Below are 27,584 nucleotides of genomic sequence, written 5' to 3' on the forward strand. Positions count from 1 at the left end.
CTTGTCTTTCAACGATAGTCTCAGCAGCCTCCGATAACGAATTAATAGTTTTCTGAACAAAATAGTGGCATGAAAATCAATGAACATACCGTTAAGTAAACCTTGGCGGGAATCTAAACTTTGGGCGAAGAAAATGGGCCTTGACTTGAGACGAATCGTCGAACTAAACCATGACTTTTAGAACCACATAGTAACAGTTCGACTCTAACAGCGCCCTCAATTGATAGAAACAAAGTTCCCTGAGTTTTGGCGTTATGGCTGATCTCCTTTAAGATCAGTGGGGTGGAACGTAGTGTATTTGCACCAGCTATACCAGCTATATACACAGCCGTACAAAAGAGTCGGCCAAATAGCTTCAAGGTTTTGTTAAATCTCACAATAGAGAAATCCCTTCTCTATGAATCTCTCACAATATGTGTTGTGAACTAGTGACTGTTTTTTTTTAACCGAACCTGTATGGGTAGGCCTACAGCGTTTGAGCTGATAAAACTCGACGAAGAAAAAAACATATAACTTTGAAAAAACACACACTCCCAGCGACTGTTCACTGGAATAGAAGAAAAAGAAGGGGAAACCTGCAAATCTGGAGGTGCCGATCGGAATCTTTGGTACTAACATGACCTCAAAGGTAAGGAACTTTGATTGATCAACTGTTATCAATACAAGAGCTCATGTTTAGTGCTTGGGTGTGAACCATGGCCTTGTTTTATGAAGACGTTAAAGGCAGTGGACACTATTGGTAATTACGCAAAACAGTTATCATCATAAAACCTTTCTTGTTTACGAGTAATGGGGAAAGGTTGATTAAAACATTGTGAGAAAAGGCTCCCTCTAAAGTGACGTAGTTTTCGAGAAAGAAGTCATTTTCCTTGAATTTGATTTCGAGACCTCAAATTTAGAATTTGAGGTCTCGAAAATCAAGCATCAGAAAGCACACAACTTCGTGTGGCAAGGGTGTTGTTTCTTTCATTTTTTATCTCGCAACTTCGACGACCGATTGAGCTCAAATTTTCACAGGTTTGTTATTTTATGCATAATGTTGAGATACACCAACTGTGACAATTACCAATAGTGTCCACTGTCTTTAAGGCACTCGTGGACACTCCAATTTGTTTTTATTCAATTCACTTTATTTCCAATTCCAAACAATTAAACATAACACAAGGCAGTGAATGAAGAAAATGTTTTACAAGCTAAAACAATAATGATAATACATGAGATAACCATGGAGGGCTACTTCTACCTCCATGAGGAAAACAAACACAATAATACAACATTAATTACAAGCAAAGGCAAAATATACTTACGGAAAACAAAACAAAAACCAATACAATGCACAAGGTGATGGAGTTGAGGGGGCCCACAAAAAGCAAAGCGTGTCGAGTATGAGTATGGACCCCCTAACAAAAAGTAATAAAGCAAAACTAGGTGGAGAATGTATGCAAGGAAAATGTAGTGGCATAACAAACCAGTTTACAAAAAAGAAACAAACACAAAACAGTGGGCGCTAAATAAATACGAATAAGGTTTTGCTGGTAACCTGTTTCTATTAAGTAATACCTATAAGTTCTGTGTTTAGCAAGTTGTTTGTGCTTTACATGTTTATGCCCAGTTCCTGCGCCTGTTTTCATGGATACAAATGCCGATGTGTTATCTAAAAACTACATCCAGCTGAGTTGTGTGTGTTGGCGTCCGTAGGCCCGGATGGGTGTGATTAGGGGCGGGGCTTGGCTTGTACATGGGATCCAACCTTGGTATTTTGAACGAATGAATTACTAAGCCCCTCCGTTATAAACCTTTGGGTCATTCAACTTTAATTCATTGCAGAGCGGTGAAGATGAGAAAGAGATCACCACGCCGACTAACGGAACCACCCATCCGACTAATGGAATCAACGGCGGAGCTCCTCACCAGGATGGACGAGTCCAAATGAAAAGGGAGGTTGGTCTGGTGCGTGGAGTCGCCCTCATCGTCGGGGCGATGATAGGCTCTGGCATATTCATCTCCCCAAAGGGAATTCTAGTCGGGACAAACAGCGTTGGGATGAGCCTGGTGTTGTGGATATTTTGTGCCATAATTTCAGGGTTAGGTGAGAAACTAAAATAAACACAACACATCACCCATCTTGGCTAAATTTTACAAACCTGGTTGTGGAGCCAAGGACTATAGAAAAACTTATCTAAATCACTGTAATCCTACTAGCCAAGAATCTAGGGGGGGGGGGCAAAGAATGAAGTTTCAGTTTGTGATGTGGAGGGAAAACCCTAGGAAAATATTTAAGGGACAACCTACGCAGTAAGGTATGGACTCAAATCCAAACTACATAGTGCTCCCGGAGGGGTTTGAACCGGGGTCATGAAGTGGAAGGCGAGTAAAGACACACTACTCCAATCCAACATCATGAGGCAGACTAACCCGGGTCGGGGGTAGTGTGACCCCAGTTCTTTTTTGTTTTTTGTTTTCTCAAGTTCCCCCAAAAAGGCTAAGAGCCATTGTATGGGGCTACAAGCAGAAAAACATAATTAAAGAACTCAGTGGAGCTCAAGGTATATGAATATTCCTCTTAAAGGCAGTGGACACTATTGGTAATTGTCAAAGACTAGCCTTCACAGTTGGTGTAATTCAACATATGCATAAAACAACAAACATGTGAAAATTTGAGCTCAATCGGTCATCGAACTTGCGAGATAAAAACACCCTTGTCACACGAAGTTGTGTGTGTTTAGATGGTTGATTTCGAGACCTCAAGTTCTAAACTTGAGGTCTCGAAATCAAATTCATGGAAAATTACTTCTGTCTCGAAAACTATATGGCACTTCAGAGGAAGCCGTTTCTCACAGTGTTTTATACCATCAACCTCTCCCCATTGCTCGTAATCAAGAAAGGTTTTATGAATTACCAATAGTGTCCACTGCCTTTAAAACAGTCTAGATTGTAGGATGGGGGAAACATGCACCTGGCAGGGAGTTCAACAGAGATGAGCAGTGCGTGGAGTTAAGCTGCCGGGACGGCTCCTTGTTCTACATCTCAGCAGATCAAGAGTGTATGGATGAGAGTTAGAATGAGTACTATTGTTATTAACCGGTGGTTCGATGTATACAATCTGTTTTCTTTTTGTTTGTTTCTCTAAAGGGTCGTTATGTTATGCCGAGCTCGGAGCCCTCTTCCCCACCTCAGGTGGTACCTACATCTACACGCTGTACGCATTTGGAAACCTTATGGGTTTCTTAGTGGTTTGGATGACGACAATCATCACAATACCTTCTTCAGTTGCTCTTTTGGCTATTACGTTTGGTACCTACGTAGTTGATTACGTCATTCCAGGTGACTGTGCGCCCCCAGCGACAGCTGTGAAACTATTTGCAATACTGACCGTCAGTAAGTGTACTTTAATGATTAAAAATTGTTCCATACCGCACAAATAAACCCTTGTAATTTGATTGGTGGACTATATGCGTCACGTGTCATACTGTTTCATATAGGAGTCCTATATTTATCAATATAGGACTCTGGTGACGCTTCACATCAGTCCTTCGAGAGTGGCCTACTACTAGAATTTACATTGAGTAGGCGCCACAATGTATGACTATTGACGCCGAACGTACTATATAACAGCTGATCTTAAATTAATCAGCCGCTTTAGGCCTATATTACCTCATCATCTTAGTCACCTTGTGAAATGTAGCAGTCCATATTCCACTCTAGATTATATTCCTGAAGAAAAGGACCAGATTTCATGAGTTATGCCGTTCATTGTTTCTCTTAGTGCTGATTGTGTTCATAAACTGCATGAGTGTCAAGGTCGCCAGTGGCTTGCCAATCTTCTTCTCTGGGGCAAAGGTCATGGCACTCGTCATCATCATCGTCGCAGGAACTGTTAATTTATGCAAAGGTTAGGTCACAAATAGCATCTCCTATTATAACTCAAGCTGAGAATAATTATGTTGAGCATCGATCTATTTTTGTTCGCATTTAGATTAACCCAATTGGGTATAACTCTGCTGAGTATAGCCCCTTGCATTGGCCGCCATCTTTGATGAAACGTTCTCTGTGAAAGGCCATCGTTTTCTGAAAGTCGTGCGCAGCGCGTACACGCATGCACTACGTATGGCAGCATTGAAACAACTGCCTTAGATCAAAGATGGCGGTCAGTGACGTCACGCGCCACCCATCTATTGATCTGTTGCATGATACGACGCTTTATGATCTAACCAAGCCATCCACTGCGCTACTCAATTTGGAGATAATATATTTCACATTTACTTAATGATCAACAATAAAGCCATGCCAAACTAAACTATTTTAAAACGGTGTTTATAGGTGAAACACGGTATTTGAATCCGTCTGAGGCATTCTCTGGAACTTCGACTGATATCGGAGGCTATGGCACTGCACTCTATCATGGCTTCTGGGCATATAGTGGATGGTAAGTATGCTTGGCCTTAGACTTGACTCAAGTCCCAATCCGGTAAAAGTCATTGTATTGTCAGTCCCACCCCATCGCCTATCGTCAGAAAACTTCTGGGCAGCCGGCATGCATATAGCTTTTGTTTGCTAGTTGGCAAGATATGCTTATGGACTTCTCGCACGAGAACGGGACTTGTATCAAGTCTAGCTATCACGCACAGCATTACATGCCATTTAATGACGATGACTATATCAAGCTAGTCAAATCGTTGAGACCAATCAAAAACTCACTGCGCAGTAGTGAAGTTAATAACGATCCACTATAAGCTCAAGTTTAAGGTCGGCCGATTTTCTACCTTCCGCCCAGGTAGAAGTTAAATAAGCAGGGCAGCTATTTTCAGTTACTGAGAAGTCTCCCAAATTCCGAAGATCCACTCCGCTGTAGTAGTCAAGAATATAAAGCAATATATAGTTTTCTAAAGAACACAATCTACGTGACAAGATAGATACATACAAGATGTTACCGCAAACCAAATATGTTGATACCTCACCATCCATGCCTCAAATCCCGTATGCATGTATATTAAGAGTTGGCCATAAATTAAACACTTTTCAGTACAACAATAATATCGGAGACACACGCAGTTTTCTTTCTGAAGTCGCTGTTCAACTCTTTTGTAAACATTTTGTTCCGTTCACTTAAACAATACCAGCTTATCGGACGAATATTAATGTGTTCTGTTTTCTTTTAAAGGCAGTGGACGCTATTGGCAAGTGAGAAGACTGGTCTCTCACAAATACCAATAGTGTCCAGTGTCTTTAACTCTTATTATATACAGGCAAATTCTCAACAATCTTTCGGAGGAAATTATCAAACCCCAAAGGTTAGTTTAATTACATCCATTATTTCAATACTGTCATACACACAACAAACTAATGCACTTTAAAGGAACACGTTGCCTTTGATCGGTCAAGTTGGTCTTTGAAAAGCGTTTGAAACCGTTTGTTATAAAATGCATATGATTAGAAAGATATTTTAAAAGTAGAATATAATGATCCACACAAGTATCATTTAAAATTGCGTGGTTTTCCTTTAACCTCGTCGACTAACACGGTCGGCCATTTATGGGAGTCAATTTTTTGACTCCCATAAATGGCCGACCGTGTTAGTTCGCAAAGTAAAAAGAAAACCACGCAATTTTGAGGCAAATTTGTGTGGATCATTGTATTCTCCTTTTAAAATATCTTTCTAATCATATGCATTTTATAACAAACGTTTTCAAACGCTTTTCAAAGACCAACTCGACCGATCCAAGACAATGTGTTCCTTAAAGTGGGAATTATAGAAGCAATATGTATTTATTGCACAATGACTCAATAATACGCAGCAATTTAAAGACAACATTGAGGTATGAGGTAGGCGAAAATGCTTTCGTTCCCCCGACATGGCTCTACAAACATTTATTACAACCAGGGTACAACGTACGGTGTTAACATATAGATGTAGGACGAATGAAGCAGCGTTAGTGTGTGAGACAATGCCAATAGCTTATACGATACACATAAGTTTTGGAATACGAGCCAAGGAACTGAGGTTTTAAGTTACTACCACACACAATCAAAGGTTATTCTTCAATAGTATTGTGCTATTCTATCTTTTCATTTCAGAAATATTCCTCTGGCTATTATAATTGCTGTGCCAATGGTAACGGTGATATATCTTTTGACCAACATCGCATACTTCACTGTAATCTCGCCCGTAGAGCTGTTAGCTTCTAGCGCTGTGGCAGTGGTAAGTAAAATAACGTGTGTTGAGAAACTCTTAGATTGGAAGAAACTATAAATAAATAGGGCCTAGTAAACTTACGGGTACAACCTTGTGTAAAACCTCTTTTGTAGGCATGTTGGCTCTGAAAACAACGTCTTTCTCCTGATTACGAGCAGAATACTGATTCGGCTCATGCTAGCTTGGCCAGGCGGTTGTTTTTACAAAGTGCGCGTGCTTTGCGTACATGTACGCCTCCAGGGCCTCAGATGAGAGGACGGATCCTGATGAAGCCGAATCCAAAGCCAAAGCCGTGGTTTCGTAAAGGGCCTATAGGCTTCCAATCAAGTCGTTCGAGTGAGTACGTCACTTTGCATGTATGTTGCTAATCAGATGTCGATCACGGGTGTACTAGAGCACCCAATCCTGCTCCTTGCACTGTTCAAAAAGTTAATTTCAAATTTCATGTTTGTGATTCTTTAAATGACTACAGACGTTTTCTGAGCGATGTTTGGGCATTATGGCGTGGCTGATTCCGCTGGGTGTTTGCTTATCAACCTTCGGCAGTCTCATTGGGGCGCTTTTATCAGCTCCAAGGTAAGTATCAGATGATGCTTTATTAAATTATTTGATTGCCATTGCCTTGATTTTGAACAGGGTACGCTTTATCCTACAGACTTGTTAGAACTTACCGTGATTCGGGTATCGTGGGGGCCTTACTTTTTTCCGGGTCAAGTTGATCCAGAAACTGGCTTGAAGATTTGATTTTTCCTCAGATTCTATGTCAGTTTGAACCAATTCTTGGTAATTTTTAGTCAGTTTCCGCCTTCCGGGCCAACTTGACCTGTAATAACACTTTAATTGGTAATTGTCAAAGACCAGTATTCTCACTTGATGTATCTCAACTGCATCAAATAACAATCCTGTGAAAATGTGAGCTCAACTGGTCATCGAAGTTGCAAGATAATAATAAAAGAAAAAACATCCTTGTCACACGAAGTTGTGTGCTTTCAGATACTTTACGGTCTACTGGCTGCTCACCGGTGGGGCAGCCGTGTGAATGTGTCAGGGCTGGGGCATTGCAGGGTTTAGCAATTAATATTTTACTTGTTTGTTTTTATGTTTTTATTTTAAGAATAACCTTTGCTGCCGGAAGAGAAGGTCATATGATCAAGGTCATGTCAATGGTCAATGTCAAGAGATTGACCCCACTTCCGGCAATCGTTCTACAGGTGAGATGCTTTTATAAGGAACTGGTCAAGTACATGTATACGTTTTCCAGGAAACAGTTTTGATTCTATTTGGAGATTGCGTGGTATGGTTGCCTGTAAACTAATTCGTGTGACGAGGCCTCAACTCTTCTATTCACATCTTTTAACGATATCCGTTAATACCTCGCGCACCAACTTGAGTTTAATGGTCGAGTTAACGTAATATTACACACCGCTATGGCGCATGCGTTTTTGTACATCACAGTGTACATGTTTGTAAAAATGCATTTGTGTCCACAATTATGTACTTTTAACCACGTTAGTTTGTATTGCCATTTATGCAGAGTCATTACAAAACGTATATACAGACCCTTAACCGCGTGACATTAATAGAGAATAGAATCTCGGCACAGATCAAAGCCTATCCCAAGTTGCCAGTAAATAGATGGAGTTATTCCCAAAGCACAATATTATTTCTTAGAAAAAAATAATCAGTCTAACCCAGAATGACCAATAATGTTTGTCCATTTTCTTTACGCAGGGATCAATAGGTATCTTGCTTATAGTTATAGGAGACTTCAATTCCATCATCAAATTTTCTGGTTTGATATCTTGGCTGTTTGATGGCGCTGCATTTTGCTCTCTGTTGGTGTTACGTCACAAGTACCCGGATAGACCGAGACCTTTCAAGGTAAGGGAGGATTACTTTATTGTGGTTTTCAAAATCTCCGTTTTCATGAGGATTATGTAAAATGATTAATTGCCAAGTTCTGAATTTCAGTGACACGTTTAATGAAAGTTGTTGTCTTCTTAAAGTTCTTGTCTTTGTATAGAACTTTCGATTGCAACTTCACAGCCCGAGTTTTTGCCAACTCGAGGGTGGATAACTATACGGAAAGCCATAATGATGAGCAAAACCGGATAGCCATAGTTTCTAGAAATGTTACTGCACGGCACCATAATGTAGCCCGAGCCCTAAATGTAGCCCGAGCCCTAAATGTAGCCCCAAACATGTACCTAAATGTTTGGGGCTACATTTAGGTCAGGCTACATTTAGGGCTCGGGCTACATTATGGTGCCGCACGTGTTACACAGTTCAAAAATATGTAGAATTTGTTGGTAACAAATCATAAGAGATTTTTCAGCTTAAGAATCTTTACAGAAAATGTTGAAATTGGTCAAAAAAAATTGTAACGGGATTAATTGTTTTGCTATTCATTCTGCCGGCCGTGCCAACCGGCGCCCTTTGTTTATCAACAATGGAGTTGAAGCTAATTTGCTTTATTTGTATTTTGATGGGTTATAGGTGAACATTCTGGTGCCAATCATTGCTATTCTTGCCTCAGTGTTCATGATATTGGTGCCTCTTATCACCCAACCAACACTGGAATACCTCTACGCTTTACTAGTAGTCGCAATCGGCATTGGTGTCTACTTTGTCTTTGTCTCAGGGAAGCGGCAACTCCCATTCATGAGTAAGTCAGAGGCCGTGTCCAAATTAGCGGTTACAGCTATAAGGCTATGGCTAAATTTCCGCGTTAGCGTGCGTTAATAAAGGCAGTAGACACTATTGGTAATTGTCAAAGACTAGTCTTCTCACTTGGTGTATCTCACAATATGCATAAAACAACAAACATGTGAAAATTTGATCTCAATCGATCGCCGAAGTTGTGAGATAATAATGAAAGAAAAAACATCCTTGTCACACGAAGTTGTGTGCTTTCAGATACTTAATTTCGAGACCTCAAATTCTAAAACTGAGATCTCGAAATCAAATCCGTGGAAAACTCTCGAAAACTATATTACTTCAGAGGGAGCCGTTTCTCACAATGTTTTATACTATCAACCTCTCCCCATTACTCGTAATCAAGAAAGGTATAATGATAATAATTATTTTGAGTAATTACCAATAGTGTCCACTGCCTTTAGTTACTCAAAATAATTATTAACATAAAATCGTACTTTGGAAACGAGTAATGGGGAGCTGTTAATAGTATAAAACACTGTGAGAAACGGCTCCCTCTGAAGTAACGTAGTTTTCGAGAAAGAAGTCATTTTCCACGAATTTGATTTCGAGACCTCGGAATTAGATTTCGAGGTATCGAAATCGAGCATCCCTGAAAGCACACAACTTCATCTGCAAGGGTGTTTTTTCTTTCATTATTATCTCGCAACTTCGACAACCAATATTGAGCTCAAACTTTCACAGGTTTGTTATTTTATGCACATGTTGAGATACACCAGTGAGAAGACTCGTCTTTGACAGTTACCAATAGTTTCCAGTGTATTTAAGAATATGATAGCCTTAGCCACTCACAAAGCAACAGTCGTAGCGTAGCTGTAGCCGCCCATTTTGTGTAAGGCCTAAAAAAAATACAGTATCGGGAAGTGGATGTGGCTTCAACATGACCAATTACGAATTCTCAATTCGGCAAGGTCAAGAATATCGCAACTTATTTCTGCGAACGTTCATCATGCAAAATGTCAGTTTTAAGAATATTAAAGTCACCTGGAAATAGAATTTGTTTTTCTTTCAAACATAAGAGTATATGCTTACGAACAATAAAACAATTTTTTTAGTAATTGTTTTTCACGATTTATATGTTTAAAAATGTATATAAAGTTGTTTGGGGGGCTGACTCCGCCTACCCCTTTTGTGACGTCAATCGAGGCAGACTTTGCCTGCAATGCGTATAGTAAACACACGTGCAAAGTACATGTACGTCCAAGTCGTGAGTTGGTACATTTTTCTGCATTCAGCAGTAATACACCTGGTCGGCATTGCCGGAAAAAAACCGAAAAAAAACCGTACAAACTCACGACTTGGTCCGTACATGTACTTTGCAATTGTGTTTACTCTACGCATTACAGGCAAAGTCTGCCTCGATTGACGTCACGAACAGTGCCCTCTCGGGTCTGGGTCTACTCTTAAATTTGTAAATAAAATAAGAACCGATTGTTTAAAACCTTAGTTAACTGTTTATTCACATTCCACTCATCAAAACACATATATTAGTGACAAAAGCATTATTTTGAAAAAATACCACTTCCAGGTGACTTTAAAGTAACAATTCTGTTCTGAATAATCTTAATTTGCAGTGTTCTTGCTTCAAAAAGATACTATGGTGGCCCAACAGTAACATCAGACGGCAGATTTTAACTTTCCTTGTCATCCAAATAAAACAGAGAATTCATGAACTCCTGATATCTCAAAATTTGCTGTGACCTTCCTTAAACAAATTAATTGTAAGTTACCACATACAAAACATTTCTTGTTATTGTGAGACCTATAAAGCATTGTTCGTGTTTTTTCATCTACAGATCAGTTCACGTTGTTCAATCAGAAGCTATTCCTTTTGAGCCCATCGACCCACTTAGAACGAAATCAACATCATTCATAGATCTTCAGTCTCAAGCTTTGATGTTTCTGATCAGCAGAGTACTTGTTCGAGTCCATGGCCCAATTTCATAGAGCTGCTAAGCACACAGATTTGTTTAGCATGAAATTTCTTCCTTTGATGAAAACAGAATTACCTACCAAATTTCAATTTGTTGCATATTGCGTGTTACTGGTAGTCAGCTGTTGTTTGCTTAATCACATGGACAATTGGTTGCCATCCTGTTTTTACCATAGGAAGAAATTTCATGTTTTTTTCTTCCATGTTTCTCTCGGGATCACAGCTTTGACGAACAATTGAGTCCAAATTTATACAGGTTTGTTATTTTATGCATAGAGATACACCAAGTGAGAAGACTGGTCTTTGACAATTATTACCAAAAGTGTCCAGTGTCTTTAAGGTGCTAATTTGTCTCTTGTTTTTTATGTGGGGGGGGGGGGGGGGGGGCACACGAACACATGTCTTAAAATGTTTCAGCTTATTCGAGCGCCTTATAGACACTTTATTGGTGTAGACGTGCGCTATATATAATCCATTTTTGTTTGTGTTGTTATTTAATAGTTGTTGAATATTGTTTGTATCAGTTTGTGCATTGTCTTATCCAGGTTGGACTGATATTCCATTTAGGTGATATTGCGTGCCCTTTTGTCAGTCCGGCCAATATTGAAGGGTTTGACCTGCTGCCTCGTCGCCTGCGTCGATATTATTGGATCGTCGACATGCAGTCATGCGTAGTGTCGTTACGACTACGTTACTGCAACGGCTGACTGTACTTCACTCAATCTCGACTGCATCCCCGTCAACTACCCAGACGCCCTCATCATGGATCTAAGCCACAACAACATATCAGGGCTGGCACCAGACGATTTTGATGGCACGTTCAGGAGGCTGGAGGAATTGTACCTCGACTACAATAACATCTCTAATGTGACGTCACTACTGGGATCTCATGAGTTGAGTAGTAGCCTGCTGAAGCTGTCAGTCAAACACAACATCATTTCCGGTTTGCCTTTAGATTGTCAACTCGGCTCTCTCACAAGCCTCTTGCTGGACTATAACTTGATAACAACTGAAATATCAAGAGTTCCAATTTGCAATGCTTTGGAAAGTTTCTCTGCAGCTCATAATTTGATAACCAGAGTACACTATCCGTTGAAAGATACGTCTACATGTGATAGCATCAGTCTTCGATTTAACCAAATACAATCGTGCTTGGTGAGATTGGCTGAACCCATTAGCACCCTACTTTTAGATCACAATGAATTCCGTTATTTTTACTTTTTGGTATATCCCCCAGCTAATATTGCGTTAATTTCCGTTAGTCATAACCAGATTTGGCGTGCCGATTTCTATTATATTATGGAGATCACCGAATTAAATTTAAACAGCAATGTGTTCAATGACTTCGCGAATATTATTTACTTTAGTCAAGATAGACGCCTATTAAAGAAACTGGACATCAGCAACAACTCATTCGATTCCTTAATTCAACCAGTTTGGGCCGAAGCTCTAGAGTTCTTAAACGCCGACACCAACCTGCTGGCAAACCTGTCTTCTACAACCCTATCAGGATTTGCAAATCTGACAGAGCTACACGTATCAAACAATCATCTCTTATACATCACATCCATTTATTTTTAAGCCACAACCATGCTTTGCCACTGAGAGTTCTTGTTTTGTCATGACTACTTTACCTAGTTGTCCAGGTATGATTCACAAGAGAAGTAGTGCGATGAGCGTTCTTTACAAGTTGTCTATACATGGCCTTATAACAGTCTAATTGGTCCCCTGCCTGCTACCAAACTAAACATTTTCATCCCCATCAGAACAAAGAGGCTCTAAAAGTGCACAAATACTGTCTCCAAAGTATCTAAATGGCCTTTCACCTGTCTTAGCCTCCGGTAAGCAGTTCCCACACCCATGGTGGGGTTCCTTTCAATTGTACTGTTGCAAACAATAACAGAGTTGGTTTATTTAACGTGATAAACAATTCAGCAGGTAATGTTTGACAATGTTTTTTGTTGATCGTTCTCAGAGACATATATACCAAATATGAATTAGTAAGATAGTGAATGGAAAAAATAATCAAACTAGGATGCATAACTTTTGTCACTGCAATTGCATCTTGCTAATGTAGGTTGAGCAGGTGCAAGTATTTACAACTTCTTTCAATGTTGTTTCATTAAAGGAACATGTTGCCTTGGATCGGTCGAGTTGGTCTTTGAAAAGCGTTTGTAACCGTTTATTACAAAATGCATATGATTAGAAAGATATTTTAAAAGTAGAAAACAATGATCCACACAAGTATCACCCAAAAGTGCATTGGACCATCTCTTCAAGCTACAGTCACTGTATCTCGATGACAATGACCTGACGTCTTTGTTTGTAGGAGTATTTTCCAACCAGTCTAACTTAGTTGAGTCCCCATCACCAACAACCGACTCACCATTTTACATCCTGATTACTTCATGGGTCTGGTGTCGTTGGAGAGTCTGTACCCTCGCAGGGAATCAACTCACTAGCGTCAACTCACAGATGTTTCGATGGATGCCTCAAATTCTGACCATAGACTTATCCCGAAATGAGCTTCAATTTGTCAACTTAGAGGACTGTGCTGTCGACCTGACCAGCCTACAGAATCTGACATTGGCTTTTAATCTGATTCGCGACACGGCGAGTGTCTTAGGCTACTGTGAAAACCTGCAGTTTCTGGATCTGAGTTTAAACCTGATCCAAGTCGTGTTTGCACTGTCAGGGAGGAATCAAGCTTTGTCTAAACTCGAGCTAGAAGGCAAACCCACTGCAGTGTGATTGTAGACTCACAGGTCTGCGAGACTGGCTGAGTCGCAACCCACCGTATGTTGAGCCTCGTTGTGAAGGACCAATACATGAGGGTTCAGTGATAACAGACTTGGACATTCAAGACCTCTCATGTGAACCTCCGAAAGCCACAGTGGATCAACAGACTGTGAAAGCCGTGGTTGGACAGACTGCGACTCTCGTGTGTAAAGCTACTGGCATTCCGGCTCCTCAAATCACATGGATCTCTCCAAACGGGACAGAGTTAAAAGACGAATGGCAAGGCAGGTTCACTCTTCAACAAGAACAGATTCTGCATATTATTTTACCAGTGGAGGAATCTGACCACGGGATTTTCACGTGTGTGGCCGAAAACGTTTTCGGTGATGCCGACAGTGCTATTGTCAATGTCACCGTTACCGACCCACCATCTGAAGACTCGAATCTCTGGCCTTTATTAGTCTTTGTTCTCCCGACGGTATTTATCACCATAACTGTCACTCTTGCTGTAGTTGTCTTGATCTAATTTCTCCGTCGGTGCTGCAAGAAAAGTGTTGAATCAGAAAACTTAACGCATCAAAGTAACACATCGGATATCAAAGTTAGTTTCAGTAAGGGTGTCAGAAAGGGTGATACCACTCAGCCAACCAGTGGTACGTGAACCAACAAGTCCTGGACAATAGCAAAGCTGAGGGTGTTACATGCGGTGGGACAGGCAATCATCCAGCTTTCCAATACGAAAACGCCATCGGAAATAAAGGGGAGGAAGATGACCGCTCCGAGACACAATATGAACCGGTGACAGTACACAACTCCCCATAACACCTCTTTGAACCAAAACAGGTTTTCTTGGTAGAACCTTGTTCATCCAAACTGTTATTTGCACCGTCAACCTAAAGGCCTACTTCGATATCGCCATTAAAAACACATATTTTAAGAAACATGTTTCCTTGGTAGGGTCTTGTTTAACTAACTGTTATTTGTACGGTCATTCTGGCGGCACCTGCACGTCTTCAACCCCAAGTACTTCGAACATCAAAAGTATATCAAAGAAAACTAATGGAAAATGCAAATCGAATCGTGTAGCCCCCCCCCCCCCCCCCCCCGCCTAATATGGTATAGAGCTGCCTGATGAATTGTGAATTGCTCAATGCTTCAGTCCTGTTTCACTCGTTACGCCTATACGTCCAGCCTTGAAGGCTATCAATAGTCGAGTGTGATGTCGATGACCCTTCAGCCGGTACAGTGGAAGCTCAATGTGTACTGACGAATTAAAAGCTCAAAGATGAAGTTCCAAATAGTGTTTTACAAAGACATCGATAAAAAAATCAAAGAACGCTCCTTAAAAAAAGATCTTACACATGATTGTATCAGTAAGCCGCTGGTTATAGTTTCTTACAAGTACTTTGCAGCTGGGGCAAGAAATAGCCCTATATAGGACTCTTTCACTGTAGTACAAAACGAAAGTGTAAGGCCGCCAGGGCTAGGGCAAGAAAGAGAGTGAGTGTCACCATTATTCGATTTTTAGGAAGGAACTAAAACAACCCTCTCTTGAACTGTTACCAATGGTGACCCCGGTTCCAAAAACTAACACAACTGACACTACAGACAAGAAAGAATCGAAACGGCTGACAAGAAAGCAACTTATGAATACAACAAAATAGCATTGTTATTTCAGATTGTAGTCTTCTTGAAAACTATGTTTATAACTCTGTTGGTTCGACTCGCGAATTTTCACATTCAGTTTTATTTATGACAGTCACCCAAAATTGTAAATGTAACTTGGTTATACTGCAATTAACTCATTACGAAAGGAGTTCACCTCCAGAACAGACTTTTCTTATTGATTCAAACTACAGTTCAATTTATCTTTAACTTCAGTTCAATTTATGGATAATTCCAGATCCAATTTCGTTTAGGACGTACACATTGTATCACAACTTGCAAAATCGCCATTTTTACCCTATTTTTGGACCCCAAAATGTTAACTTGCCAGGGGTCTCAGAAAATTTTCCTTTCGGCTGTGGTTAGGGCCAACATTGGTATTCTCATATCTGGTGAGAAAAACTTGGGCAATTGTATCCTGTTGTGACAGTACTGCCTCAAAACTAGACTTTTTCCCCAAAAACGTGAAAATATGCTTTTTAAGGGTCTTTTCAAATAATATTGACATACGTGTCCACGGTGAAAAAAGGAATATTTTTTCTTATACTTTGTGGATGGTAGGGATTTTTTACCTCAAAATTTCATTTTTTTTCAGGAAAATATTTTCCTTTCGGTTTTGAATAGGGCCAAAACTTGTCTTTTTATTTCTGGTAAGAAAAACTTGGGCAATTGTATCCTGATGTAACAGTGCTGTCTCAAAAAAAGACCCTTTTCCCCAAAAACATGGAGAAATGCATTTTGAAATATTTGTTTCATTTTGAATTTATAACAGAAAGAAGTAATAATTCCATAAATCTGGCAGCTTTTCATATAAGCACTCTGTAGGCTTAGTGCATTACCCAACATTGATCAGGACTTGTTGTTGACCTAAATCTTAGAATTTACCCCACATTGGCCCCGCCCCACTCATATTTCTTGACATTGCATAAAACAAAGTTTTGTGAACAGCGCCTCTTTTTTGAAAGTCACATTTTTTAATTCCCCTTGCACATCAAGAAAGTTTGTGCTGTCTTAATTTTTATTTGTTCTCAGAATATTTCCCATTTGGTTGTGATTGGGCTATCATTGTGGTTTGCATGTCTGCTGGGGCGAAGTATTTTTTTCCGAAAACAAGAAAAATTCATTTTGAAGATAACCCTTAGTTTGAATTGATAAAACACAAAAACGAGCATGATCGTTAAACACTGTTTCCATGCTCTTTAAAGTAACAAGTACAACATTTTTATTTTTAAGCCACAACCATGCTTTGCCACTGAGAGTTCTTGTTTTGTCATGACTACTTTACCTAGTTGTCCAGGTATGATTCACAAGAGAAGTAGTGCGATGAGCGTTCTTTACAAGTTGTCTATACATGGCCTTATAACAGTCTAATTGGTCCCCTGCCTGCTACCAAACTAAACATTTTCATCCCCATCAGAACAAAGTGCACAAATACTGTCTCCAAAGTATCTAAATGGCCTTTCACCTGTCTTAGCCTCCGGTAAGCAGTTCCCACACCCATGGTGGGGTTCCTTTCAATTGTACTGTTGCAAACAATAACAGAGTTGGTTTATTTAACGTGATAAACAATTCAGCAGGTAATGTTTGACAATGTTTTTTGTTGATCGTTCTCAGAGACATATATACCAAATATGAATTAGTAAGATAGTGAATGGAAAAAATAATCAAACTAGGATGCATAACTTTTGTCACTGCAATTGCATCTTGCTAATGTAGGTTGAGCAGGTGCAAGTATTTACAACTTCTTTCAATGTTGTTTCATTAAAGGAACATGTTGCCTTGGATCGGTCGAGTTGGTCTTTGAAAAGCGTTTGTAACCGTTTATTACAAAATGCATATGATTAGAAAGATATTTTAAAAGTAGAAAACAATGATCCACACAAGTATCACCCAAAAGCATCTTTCTAAGCATATGCATTTTATAACAAACGGTTACAAACACATTTCAAAGACCAGTTTGACCGATCCCAGGCAACGTGTTCCTTTTAAATGATCTCTTACGCTCATCTCGCAAATCGTTAGTATCATTGTTTTTAATAAGATCTTGGAAAACTTTTTCCAACACTTTTAAGCGGAGGATTTTTAATTTCCCACATTTGTGCTGGACATGATTGGATGCTCCAAACCATCTGCAGCACAGAAACTATATTGTTTATGATCTCTATCTCTATGAAAAGTTTTACATTTGGTAGCAGGCAGGGACCAAGGAGAGTAGGCCCTGTATTAAAGCAACTTGTAAAGAATGCTCATTGCACTCTACTTGCAATGGGAATCATAATGTACCTGTACAATAGGTGAAGTAGCCAAATCAAGAACTCTCAGTGGCAAAGCATTGGTTATGGCTTGGTTGGATACCATTATGTTTAAATAAAAACTTTGTATTCAATACTCAAAGGGCATGGAAACAGTGTCAGATTTTTACAAGCATGCATTGTTTTTGAAAAGAATTACTATAGTTGAGGCAGGTAGTGTCACAACAGGATACAATAAACCCAAGTGTTTTCTCCCCAGAAGACATGAAAACACCAATAATCGCCCCAATCACAACCGAAAGGGAACACTTTCAAAAAAGAGGCGCCATTCACAACACATTGTTTTATGCAATGTCAAGAAATATGTAATCGGGGCTGGGCCGCCAAACTCTAAAATTTATGTCACCAAAAGTTCCTGATCAATGTTGGGTAATCCACTAAGCCTACAGAGTGCTTAGGAAGAGCTGCAAGATTGATAGAATTATTACTTCATAATGTTATAAATTCAGTATGAAGAAAAAACAATTCAAAATGCATTTTCTGTTTTGGGCAAAAAAGTCTATTTTTGAGACAGTACTGTTATACACTTGCCCAAGTTTTTCTTACCACAAATAAAAAGATCAATTTTGGCCCTAATCAAAACCGAAAGGAAAATATTCTTAGACCTCTGAAAAAATGAAATTTTGAGGGAAAAAAATATGGTAAAAATGTTGATTTTGCAAGTTCGAAAAACATACTTTAATGCACGTTCTAAAAATAGCACAAGGGTGACTGTTACAGCAATAATTTTTTGACTCAAGTAAATCCAAGGATGATACTTTGTAGTGATGTAAAAGGTTTCATGAAATAAATGTGTTTTTTGGTGGGGTGGAGTTAACTAAAAAACAGTTTTTCAGACCCCCAAATCGGCTTAAAGTGGCCTAAACACAAATGGACTGTTACCATGGCAACGTATTATACAATGATTTGAAGTGTAAATTTTGTTTATTTGGACCCCAAGTCCCTACCATCCACAAAGTATAAGAAAAAATATTCCTTTTTTTTCACCGTGGACACGTATGTAAATATTATTTGAAAAGACCCTTAAAAAGCATTTTTTCACGTTTTTGGGGAAAAAGTCTAGTTTTGAGGCAGTACTTTCACAACAGGATACAATTGCCCAAGGTTTTCTCACCAGATATGAGAATACCAATGTTGGCCCTAACCACAGCCGAAATGAAAATTTTCTGAGACCCCTGGCAAGTTGACATTTTGGGGTCCAAAAATAGGGTAAAAATGGCGATTTTGCAAGTTCTAAAAACATACTGTAATAAACGATGCAAAAATGGCACAAGGGTGATATTTAAAGCAATAATTTTTTTTCTCAAGGAAGGTCAAGGATGATACGTTGTAGTGATATACTTGGTTTTTTGAAATAATTTAGCATTTTGGTGGGGTGGAGTTGTAAAAATGAGCTAAAAACCAGTTTTTCAGACCCCAAAATCGGCCAAAAATGGCCAAAAAACAAAATGAGCCGTAACCATGGCAACGGGCTATATATGGAATTGAAAATGCAATTTTGTTTACTTGCACCCCAAGGCCCTTCCACCCACAAAGTATAAAAAAAATTCATTTTTGACCGTGAGCAAGTATGTCAATTATTTACCTGAACTGACTCTTAAACACGAAAATAATTTCTAAGCAAAACAAACTTATGCTAACTACAATAAGGTTACCAGCCAAAATAGAATGTCACACTTAAGGTTTAATTTGCGAAGGGGATAAAGAAATTTTCTTTTTTGGTTTTACACAAACACCGATTCGCGCAGGTAAAACCAAAGTGGGTAACATGTCACATGTAAACTATGTGATTGTTCTCTTGCTTAAGCTACGTTTAACTTCATAAGCAGAAAACTGTTAAGCAGTGTTTTCTGCTTAAGCGGCTTTATGCCTATTGTTTCATTTTCTCGGTATGGTAAGAATTAACGACAACTAAATTTTAAGCTAAGTTGAAAAAACAATCTGTATAGAATGTACGTAACTTTGAGTAATACATGAAATAAGCTACACAAACTGCTTTAAGGTATAACTAGTCAGTTTCCAGTTATTATAAATCGTTTATGAGTTATTATCGATATTTCATTTATCAGTTATTAGACCACTTTCGGGTCATTAATTGTTATCAGTTATGAAGAAAATGATTTGTCGATAAGTTATTGTCGATATTTTCTTTGTCAGTTATACAAATCACCTCGCTTTTGAGCTATTGTCAATATAATTTTTATCAGTCATACAAATTGCTGTGAGTTACTGTCGATAATTCATTTATCAGTCATACAAATCGCCCATGGGTCATTGTTTCAGTTATATACAAAATACGTTTGATGACTGAATCGTGGATATTTTCTTTATCTATTACAAATCACTCATGAGTCATTTTATCAGTTGTACAAAAATATGTTTGAGTTATTTTCGATATTTTATTAATCAGATAATACAAATTGCTTATGAGTTAGTGTCGGTATGATTTTATTGATCAGCCGTACAAATTGCTTTGAGATATCGTCGATGTTTCCTTTGTCAATACAATTATTGTTTAAGATATTAGTTTATTGCTTTATTTGTAAATCGAATGAATGTATGATGATTACAAATGTCTTACTACAGTTCTTACAAAGATGAACTTTTTAGTTTGATCAGAAGTTGTACCATATCAATGTTGAGATTGATTGTGAATTAACTTATATTATTCGCCATTATGTTACTGATAAACTTATCCCATTAAGCCTACACCGTTGTGTAAGCACCGTTTAAATACTCAAGTGGTTTCCCAAAATGTGGGGGCAAAACAGACAAATCAACCTTTCAGGTTGGATTCGAAGTGAAATGAAGAACTTAAAGAAATGTTGCACCCTCCCCTTTTATGTTACCAAGTGGCATAGGCATACTATGAAATCCAATCAAAAGGAGATCGGGCGAGTTGGTCAAACATGACTCCATAATGGCCGACCGTGTTTGTTTGCCGTGTAAAAGGAAAACCGTGCAATTAGGTGTGTTGTGTGTGATAATTTTTTTATTCTATCCCATGCATTTCATAACAAACGGTCAAACGCTTGTAACGACCAGCTCGACCGATCAAAGGCAACGTGTTCCTTTAACCTTCTCGATTTATCCGTTTAGGAAGAGATCTTGTCGAACCTAATACCAAGGGATGCAATGTGTCACACTGACAACAGGCAACACAATAAATCAACTATAGGCTGCTGATGGGATAAGTTCATTGATGATTTTGTGATTTTATGAAGCCAGAATTGACATTGTGGTAATAAGCACAGTTTCATTAGTGAAAAGGGAAAAGACTAAAAAGTTGTCAAACCTGATTTTAACGTTGCACTTGAGTTAAAAACCATCATAGCATACTGTGGAAGTGTATGAAAACTCTTTTGGAAAATAAACCTTTGTTAAAAACAGTAAAATGTGAATAACAACGTCCAGCAGAGAGAAGGTTCAAATCATAATGAATTAACTATTCACAACGGATCCCTTTAAAACAATATCATTGACCAATCAATTAAAACAGTAGACCCGGTTGACTGACAAGCGCCCCCCCCCCCCCCCCCCCCCGCCCTTATCTCATGAATATTTTTGCCGGATCTTTCGGGTAACTTATGTGCGAAAGAAGAAGAGGGATCAGCTTGAGTATAGGAACAATCATACCCATAAAAGAGGGGGGGGGGAGCGGATTTGCTAAAAATCGGGCATAATGTACCATCCCCGGGCAAGGCAACACTTAAAACAGACTCGATCCACCGGTAACAGCGCCACCACGAGGCAGTGCTAAACATCATCAGCGGTAAGCATTATTCGCCCCCACTGCCTTGTTTTTTGATGGGGCGAATTTGATGCCATTGGATTATACGTAGCTGAGATTAAACTCGAAAGCAAACTAAAACGAAACTCTGTAATATTGTGTTATATTTCTATGCATTTTAAAGATGAGAATGAAAAATAAGCACATCATTGTTCTGGCTGTTGTCGTCACTTTGTGTTGTGTATACTTCTTTGTCTTTGGTAAGTTCATTTTCGGTATTAAAAAAAATGATTTGTTGGACGGATTGTATTGTGTCGGGCAGTTGGGTTTGTTTACCGTTTACCATGTCATGATGTTTACTTTGGTCTGAAAAAGTGAAATGCTGTGTATCATAATCTTTGATCCAATGGGGAGGAAATCAACAGTTCCGCACCATTTTCTCTGTTTGTTATCTTTACTTTACACTTATTTTCTTACATCTTCCAGAATGATTTATATTTTTAGGGTAGCCCCACTTGTGTGGCCAAGGATTCAGCTATCCTTGGCCACACAACAAGTAGGGCTAATTTTAGGGGTAACATGGCCTGGCTGGGTAGTTAAACCAATAATTTGAATAAACAAACATGATGATTGAATTTGAAACAGAGTTGAGTTTACAGAATTTTCCCTTGACCTTGCTTGGCATGGGAAAAAGGTGCCTCATATAGTTTATAAATGCTGATTAATAATGTAATGTAATGTATTGTAACCGATGAGGTTGTATATAGTAAAGAGTGTGTGGTCAGGTTCTGGAATGGCAACAAAAACAGAAAAACAAATTTTGCGGGGTTACCGTTAAGTAAGTTTTACAAAATTCAATAATGACTAATCTAATCAATCATGAAAACAAAGACAATATCTGAAAAGTGACAATGACATCCGAATTTCTGCTTTCAGCATTAATAAGTGCGTTTATATTTAGTTTCCTTTGACACAATTGTTGTATCAAAGAAAGCTAAATCCCAGACATGAATTAAATGTAATTTTGAAATTGTTAATATTTGGCAATTGTGTGACAATGGCCCAATATTTACAATTCTGAAACTACATTTTATTTATGATTCACTTGCTCTTCACCCAGAGGTCCATGCCATTATTCCAATGTCAATAAATTTCCTGTAATTGAATTCCATCTTTCATCTAGGTCGTAGCAGCAATGAAGAAAACAGTCCTAACTGGGAGAGTCGAAGAGTTCTTCGCTTCGACCAAGTCACCCGGGATTCATCACGCATCATCACTTACAGCTACCCCATCTCAAACAACTTCAGCATCAGCAATGAGACCATCGACATCTCCAAGGCAATGCCTGATTGGAAGGAGCTCGACCACAGGATCGTTGTTGTGACGGGTTTTAGCCAGCACTTAGCGTACTTCGGTCTGGGGATGATTGCATCAGTGCAAGCTCATATGCCACTCAAGAAGATCATCGTATACAATTTAGGGATTCACCCAAAACTTGTCAAAACGGTAAGGGGTGGTGGGGGTGCTCCATACTTCACCAATTATATGGAGATTCATTGCACATTGTTAAAGCCATCGGACACTTCCAGTAAACAGTACTGTCCAAAGACCCACACTTCGCGTATCACAACTGATGTAAAAAAAAAAAAACCTGTGAAAATTTAGGTTCAATCGCTCATCGGAGTAAGAAGAAAATAACGGGGAAAACCCACCCTTGTTTCCGCACATTTCGACGTGTCATGACATGTGTTTAAAATAAATCTGTAATTCTCGACAACTAGAATTTATAATTGTTTTAATGTTTTCTCAAAAAGTAAAGCATTTCATGGAATAATATTTCAAGAGAAGTCTTTCACCATTACCTTACCCTGTAAGTTATTTGTAAATCTGTGAACTTTTTTTTTTTTCTGTGCCGAAAAGTGTATAATGGCTTTAGTGAACATGGTTGATATAAAACAAATGTACTATACAAAACATCATCAGCAGATCTCGCTAAACCTTATTTTTTATATACATTGAAGAAAACAAAACAAATTAATGTCCCTGCATGGGAAATTCCATTGGCCATTTGTTTCATAAAAACACACCAATATAAAATAAACTATGTTTATAGAAAGATAAAAAGAAGAAAGATAAAAGGGCAGATACTGAAAAAAGGTACAATATACAACAACAAAAGTAAAAATGTATTATAAATCCACAATTGAGTTTGAATCCGAATGGAATCACAGCTCTCGTTCCAGCTACCTAGCTGTTGTAACTGAGTGGCAGCCAAACCAAAGGAACTGCTGTACCTCTGGGTTTTGATGGCTCTTAAGAAATGATTGCTTCCCAGGCTTTATATTAGGCCAAGTAAAAGAATAAAAATGTTTAGCGTCCGGGTTTCTCAAAAAAAAGGAGGCCGCCATCCTTTTTAAAATGTCAAATAGCCATTGTTTTTTCTACTGCTCAAACACACAATACATGTACATCAAATGAAACATTTTGGTCAAGACATTCAGATTGTTTGAGCTGATATCGTTTAAGATAACCTTTTCCATTAAAAAAAATAATTTAAATAATAGAAAAAAAAGAAGAAAAAAAAAAAAAGAGGCGGCCTCTAAGAAGGAAGCGGGCGGGGAGGCTAAACATGTTTCTTTTTTTTCTTTATTTATATTGATATTTTTTATCTGCACTACGTTGATGCATTACGTTTTTCTTGTTTTTGTTTCTTCGATTTACAGATGAAACAGATGTGTAACGTTGAAGTGAGACGCTTCAACTTTGATAAATATCCAAAGCATGTACAGAATACAAAAACCCAAGCTTGGAGAGTCTTTGCACTGCTGGTAAGGATCAGAGTTCATTCAGTTGTGATGCAATATAAATTGGTAGTAAAATAACTTGAGGGGTGGGTTGGCTCAAGTTTGTTTTTTATCTATTTATGGGGTACAATGAATCGCCGAACTTACATTTACATGGCCAGATGGCCACTTCCAGGTGAAGGCTACACTTAATTGATATTAATGTAATAATGAATGTTTGATTTTTTTCTTTGGTACTAACCCAGGATGTACTGAATGAGTTTGGTGGCTATTTCTACGTCGACCCTCGCGTTCGCTTCCGTGCTCCGATAAACCTCCTCATCCCATTTGTGTCGGCCCACGGCGGCTTCATCGCCAAAATGGACAAGTTGAACACAACCTTAGAGATAACCCACCCTACCCTGTATCACCTCTTCGGCTTACACATGGAAGACTTCAACAAGCACTTCCCGAAAGCTCCCGCCATGTCGCAGGACGCTTTTCTCGTTGTCAACAGCTCTGTACTGCACACCAAAATCTGGACTCCGCTGGTCACCTGCGCCATGAAGTTTAAGTGTATCGCGCCGTACGGATCGACCCCGGACAACGTTGTGCCGTACGGACGCACCCACACCCACAGGTATGACTTCACTGCAACGGCGTTGTTGTTGTACCGTACTTTCTTGACACGGTGGTACACCGACTCTAGGATGAACGCCATGCTGGATAAGATACATGATACTATCGAACCGGGGGGCGTACATGACTACATCTGGGCACACTACTGCAATCCACCCAAGAGTGAAGTAGACTGTAGTGTCCACAAAAACAGGTGCTAATAGTGGATTTGATTTTATTGTACAATAGTTGGTTAAGTTCTTTATCTTTAAAGCAACTAAGTTAGTGAGAGAGTCATGGAGTAAAGCCCGGTTAGTAGTTTCTGCGAATGCCAATGACCTTTGTAGTCACAGGGCTAGTTCTGCTGCAAATGTTTTCGCAAGAGTAGTTCATTTGATTTTGTGACGTCAAAATTGGTAGTGCATTCGCAGGTACTAAAATTCCGATTTTGTATGTTTTTATTTGATGAGAAATTCAGCAGCTTCTACCAGTTTTTAATGTGCAGATAGTGTTTTTTCAGACAGTGCGGCGCAATTGATCGATGGGGTGGATTGACCGAAAGATTGACTGAAGCCAGGAGACCAACAGGGCCCAATTTCATAGTGCTGCTTAAGTAGAAAATAATAATTGCTAAAACATTTTCTGCTTAGCAAAAAAAATAAGAAGTTTAGCTGGTAACCTTAATCTGGTTAGCATAGGCCCAGATTCGGCTCAGGCAAGCTTGGCCCTGCGGTTGTTTTGACAATTGCATGTGCTTTGCGTAAGTGTTTATGGCTTCAGACGAGAGGACGGAGCCTGAAGCCGAATCAAAAGCCGAAGCCCTGGATTTGTAAAGGGCCATAGTTTAGCGTTGTGCTTTGCTGCCTTTTGTACTTTTAAAGCAGCTCTATGAAATTGGGCCCATATCTTGTTAGATCTTACATTAAACTTTGTAGTCATGTGCTTTAGAGTACAATAGTGGATTTCATCTTTGATTTTTAGTAGTACATTTGAAGATATGTGTAACTTTCTCTACCTCCTTATGAAATTTGTTTTTAATTATGTTGGTAGTTGGCAAAACTTTTGAGCTGGTATTTTTTAGCTATGTATATATTTATATTTGTACTTTCTGAAATTGTGTCAATCATCTTGGATTTTGTGTTTGTTACTGTATAGTTTTATTTTAAACTTAGTATTTTTACATATATGTTATCATTTACAGTGTGTGTTGCTTAGCAGCAGAATGAAGTTATTGTTGACATTTTAAAGGAACACTTTGCCTTGGATCGGTCCAGTTGGTTTTTGAAAAGCGTTTGTAACCGATTGTTATAAAATGCATATGGGTAGAAAGATGTTGTAAAAGTAGAATACAACAATCCACACACACATGCCTCGAAATTGCACGTTTTTCCTTTTACCTCATCAACTAACACGGTTGGCCATTTATGGGAGTAAAAATTCCCCCAGAGTTCTCACAGTAAAAGTAAAACCACGCAATTTTGAGGCAAATTTGTGGGGATCATTGTTTTTTACTTTTAAAACATCTTTCCAACCATATTATGCATTTCATAACAAACGGTTACAACTGGTTTTTATAGACCAACTCGTCCGATCCAAGGCAACGTGTTCCTTTAATGTTGTGAACAAACCAAAGGGTTTAATCAGGGTATTGAAGAATAAGGATGTTGTTGTCCTGGTTCTGTTCACTATTTTTCAATGTTCGTCTACTTAATGTTTATATACATAAGTTTATACAATCGACCATAGATAATAGAAACTGTTTATCCATCCTAATTCAGTCATTGAAATGCACACTGATCCGACAGTGTATGTCCAGATGGGGTTCAAATTGTACAAGGAAAATGGGGACAATCATGCAGACCTTGTGTAACTAGAGTAAAAATTGTAGATGTAATTTAATTCGATCTTGATTTGTGTGTGGCAATATTCATTTTCTTCTTAAAAATATCATACTACATGTAATGCACAAAATATTTTTAGAATTTAATAAAAAAAATTCAACTGATTTGAGATTAGAATAAGTTATTTATATTAAGTCATGCCATATGCTTTAGCCTTTCATACCTATGGGTACTTCGTCAAACTTGGTGGCAACAGACTTAAGCAAATGATGTTACGCAAACACTTGGGTAGGCACTGTTTTCAAACGGTGACACAAAGAGATTTGCTGCGCTTTCGCATTGGGCATTCGCACTGTGATGTCATGATCAATGTAAGTACAATGTACATGGATATGAACTCCCGCTAAGTTACATAATAATAATAATAAGACTTGTAATGCGCACATATCCACCCTGCTGGGTGTTACAACATGCACACCTGGTATGGAGGGAGGGCACATGCCTGCAGCCATATTATGATAATGATGATTCAGACCCTGTAACCAAGTAAAGGCCACGAAAATGAAAACGAGAATGTTAAAAAAAGGCACGCCCTCGATTGGTTGAATGAGCGCGGGTGTATTCTGTGTGGAGCATTTCAACCAATAGAATGCGTTCTTGTGTCGTTGACGTTATCGTTTTTTGTTATCCCTGCAGTTTGACTTGGCCTTGGTTTAAGGAAATCTGCTTATGCTCAGAGCTATCATAGCCAATGGAAAATCACCCAGCACTTCCCCTTCCAAGTTTGAAACACTCTTTTTGTTTATTTAGTTAAAGGGAGACTTGAAATTACTGTGTGATCTCCAGGCAGCAGGGTCCAATTTCATGGCTCTGTTTTCCGCTGAATTATGCGCTTACGATCACCATTCTCTGCTTACTGGCAAGCTCCGAATTTCAGACCCTGTTACCAGGTAAATCCGTTGTCCTCAAAATGTGCATTTCTTTTGTTCAGAGCTAGCATAACCAATGGAAAATTACCAAGCATTAACCTGCCACAAGCATGTTATAAAGAGATC

The 27,584-nt window shown here is 38.8% G+C and overlaps 3 protein-coding genes across 3 annotated transcripts; all 3 read left to right on the plus strand.

Annotated features, from left to right (window-relative positions):
* Positions 1 to 469: 469 nt before the first annotated feature.
* On the plus strand, positions 470 to 10,856 carry LOC117296942 (b(0,+)-type amino acid transporter 1-like). The gene is made up of 12 exons (XM_033780046.1): positions 470 to 628; positions 1,828 to 2,089; positions 3,133 to 3,378; positions 3,767 to 3,892; positions 4,321 to 4,426; positions 5,247 to 5,291; positions 6,076 to 6,199; positions 6,666 to 6,769; positions 7,308 to 7,404; positions 7,925 to 8,074; positions 8,690 to 8,858; positions 10,705 to 10,856. The coding sequence occupies exons 1-12, from the start codon at positions 617 to 619 to the stop codon at positions 10,782 to 10,784; spliced, it is 1,521 nt and encodes a 506-aa protein (XP_033635937.1). The 5' UTR covers positions 470 to 616; the 3' UTR covers positions 10,785 to 10,856.
* LOC117296647 (leucine-rich repeats and immunoglobulin-like domains protein 2) lies at positions 10,805 to 14,241 on the plus strand. Its single transcript, XM_033779670.1, is given in 6 exon segments — positions 10,805 to 10,822; positions 11,409 to 12,397; positions 13,082 to 13,200; positions 13,203 to 13,279; positions 13,281 to 13,574; positions 13,576 to 14,241. Coding segments are annotated over 6 exon segments (2,163 nt in total).
* Positions 14,242 to 21,097: 6,856 nt separating this feature from the next.
* Positions 21,098 to 25,344, plus strand: LOC117296989. The gene is made up of 4 exons (XM_033780096.1): positions 21,098 to 21,547; positions 22,471 to 22,793; positions 24,011 to 24,115; positions 24,337 to 25,344. The coding sequence occupies exons 1-4, from the start codon at positions 21,472 to 21,474 to the stop codon at positions 24,907 to 24,909; spliced, it is 1,077 nt and encodes a 358-aa protein (XP_033635987.1). The 5' UTR covers positions 21,098 to 21,471; the 3' UTR covers positions 24,910 to 25,344.
* The last annotated feature ends 2,240 nt before the right edge of the window (positions 25,345 to 27,584 follow it).

This window comes from Asterias rubens, chromosome 11 (assembly GCF_902459465.1).
Source record: "Asterias rubens chromosome 11, eAstRub1.3, whole genome shotgun sequence".
NCBI lineage: Eukaryota > Metazoa > Echinodermata > Asteroidea > Forcipulatida > Asteriidae > Asterias > Asterias rubens.